Source organism: Bison bison, unplaced genomic scaffold, assembly GCF_000754665.1.
Source record: "Bison bison bison isolate TAMUID 2011002044 unplaced genomic scaffold, Bison_UMD1.0 scf7180017845453, whole genome shotgun sequence".
NCBI classification, from domain to species: domain Eukaryota; kingdom Metazoa; phylum Chordata; class Mammalia; order Artiodactyla; family Bovidae; genus Bison; species Bison bison.
This window is the reverse complement of record NW_011476026.1, coordinates 45,501-46,148: the sequence shown is the minus strand read 5'-3', so window position 1 is coordinate 46,148 and position 648 is coordinate 45,501. Positions and strand designations below refer to the sequence as shown.

General features: G+C 66.4%; 1 protein-coding gene across 1 annotated transcript in view; it reads right to left on the bottom strand.

The window, feature by feature from the left end:
- Positions 1 to 648, bottom strand: part of LOC104984854 (tubulin alpha-3 chain-like) — an 11,976-nt gene that overhangs the window by 11,069 nt on the left and 259 nt on the right. Inside the window, exon 2 of the mRNA XM_010834788.1 lies at positions 293 to 479. Within this exon, the coding sequence (XP_010833090.1) occupies positions 293 to 479 (187 nt within the window). The remainder of the gene's footprint in view (positions 1 to 292; positions 480 to 648) is intronic.

Genomic DNA, 648 nt, shown 5'->3' with positions numbered 1-648 from the left:
CTCCAGTCCTGTTCCCCAGCCCCTCAGCGGGCCCAGGCCTGCCCCCTAGGCCCCTCCGGCCCCTACCATGGTGGTCACACCCGGGCCACAAGCCTCTTCAACCTCTTCTCAGTCCGACGCCACGCGCCCAACTGCCTAGTGCTTCCCCGCACTGCGTGTCCTGATTGGCTCGCCGGCCACCGGCCACAGGATGGCCATTGGCTCTGACCGCTCTGGGACCCCGACCCCGGCCAGGACAGCAATGGTGATTGGCCAGTTCTCGCAGGCAAACTCGCTTGTCATTGGTCCTCACTTTGGGCGGGAAGCGGCGACCAGGGCTTGTTCTGCGTCGGCGGGAAGCTGTGCGCTGGTGCCTCCTGAGCCACCGCGAAGGGCGGAGACGGGCCGGCGGTGGAGGCCTCGGTGGTTCATCCGTAAATTGCGGAGCTGCGCGGGGCGCAAGAAGAAGCAGGGCTGGTCCCTGCAGCGGGTTTGCGGGCCTGGCAGACACGTGGAAACACTCTTCAGTTGGCAGCCTGTTGCTGGTGGCACGTGCTGCCGACCACGTGACAGGCCCCGGGAAGGCGGTGCCACGAAGCTGGGGAGGGCACTTCCGCTTTCAGGGACCGGACTTACGCAGGGGTCTCGAAGTATCGCGAGTTTCCCAAG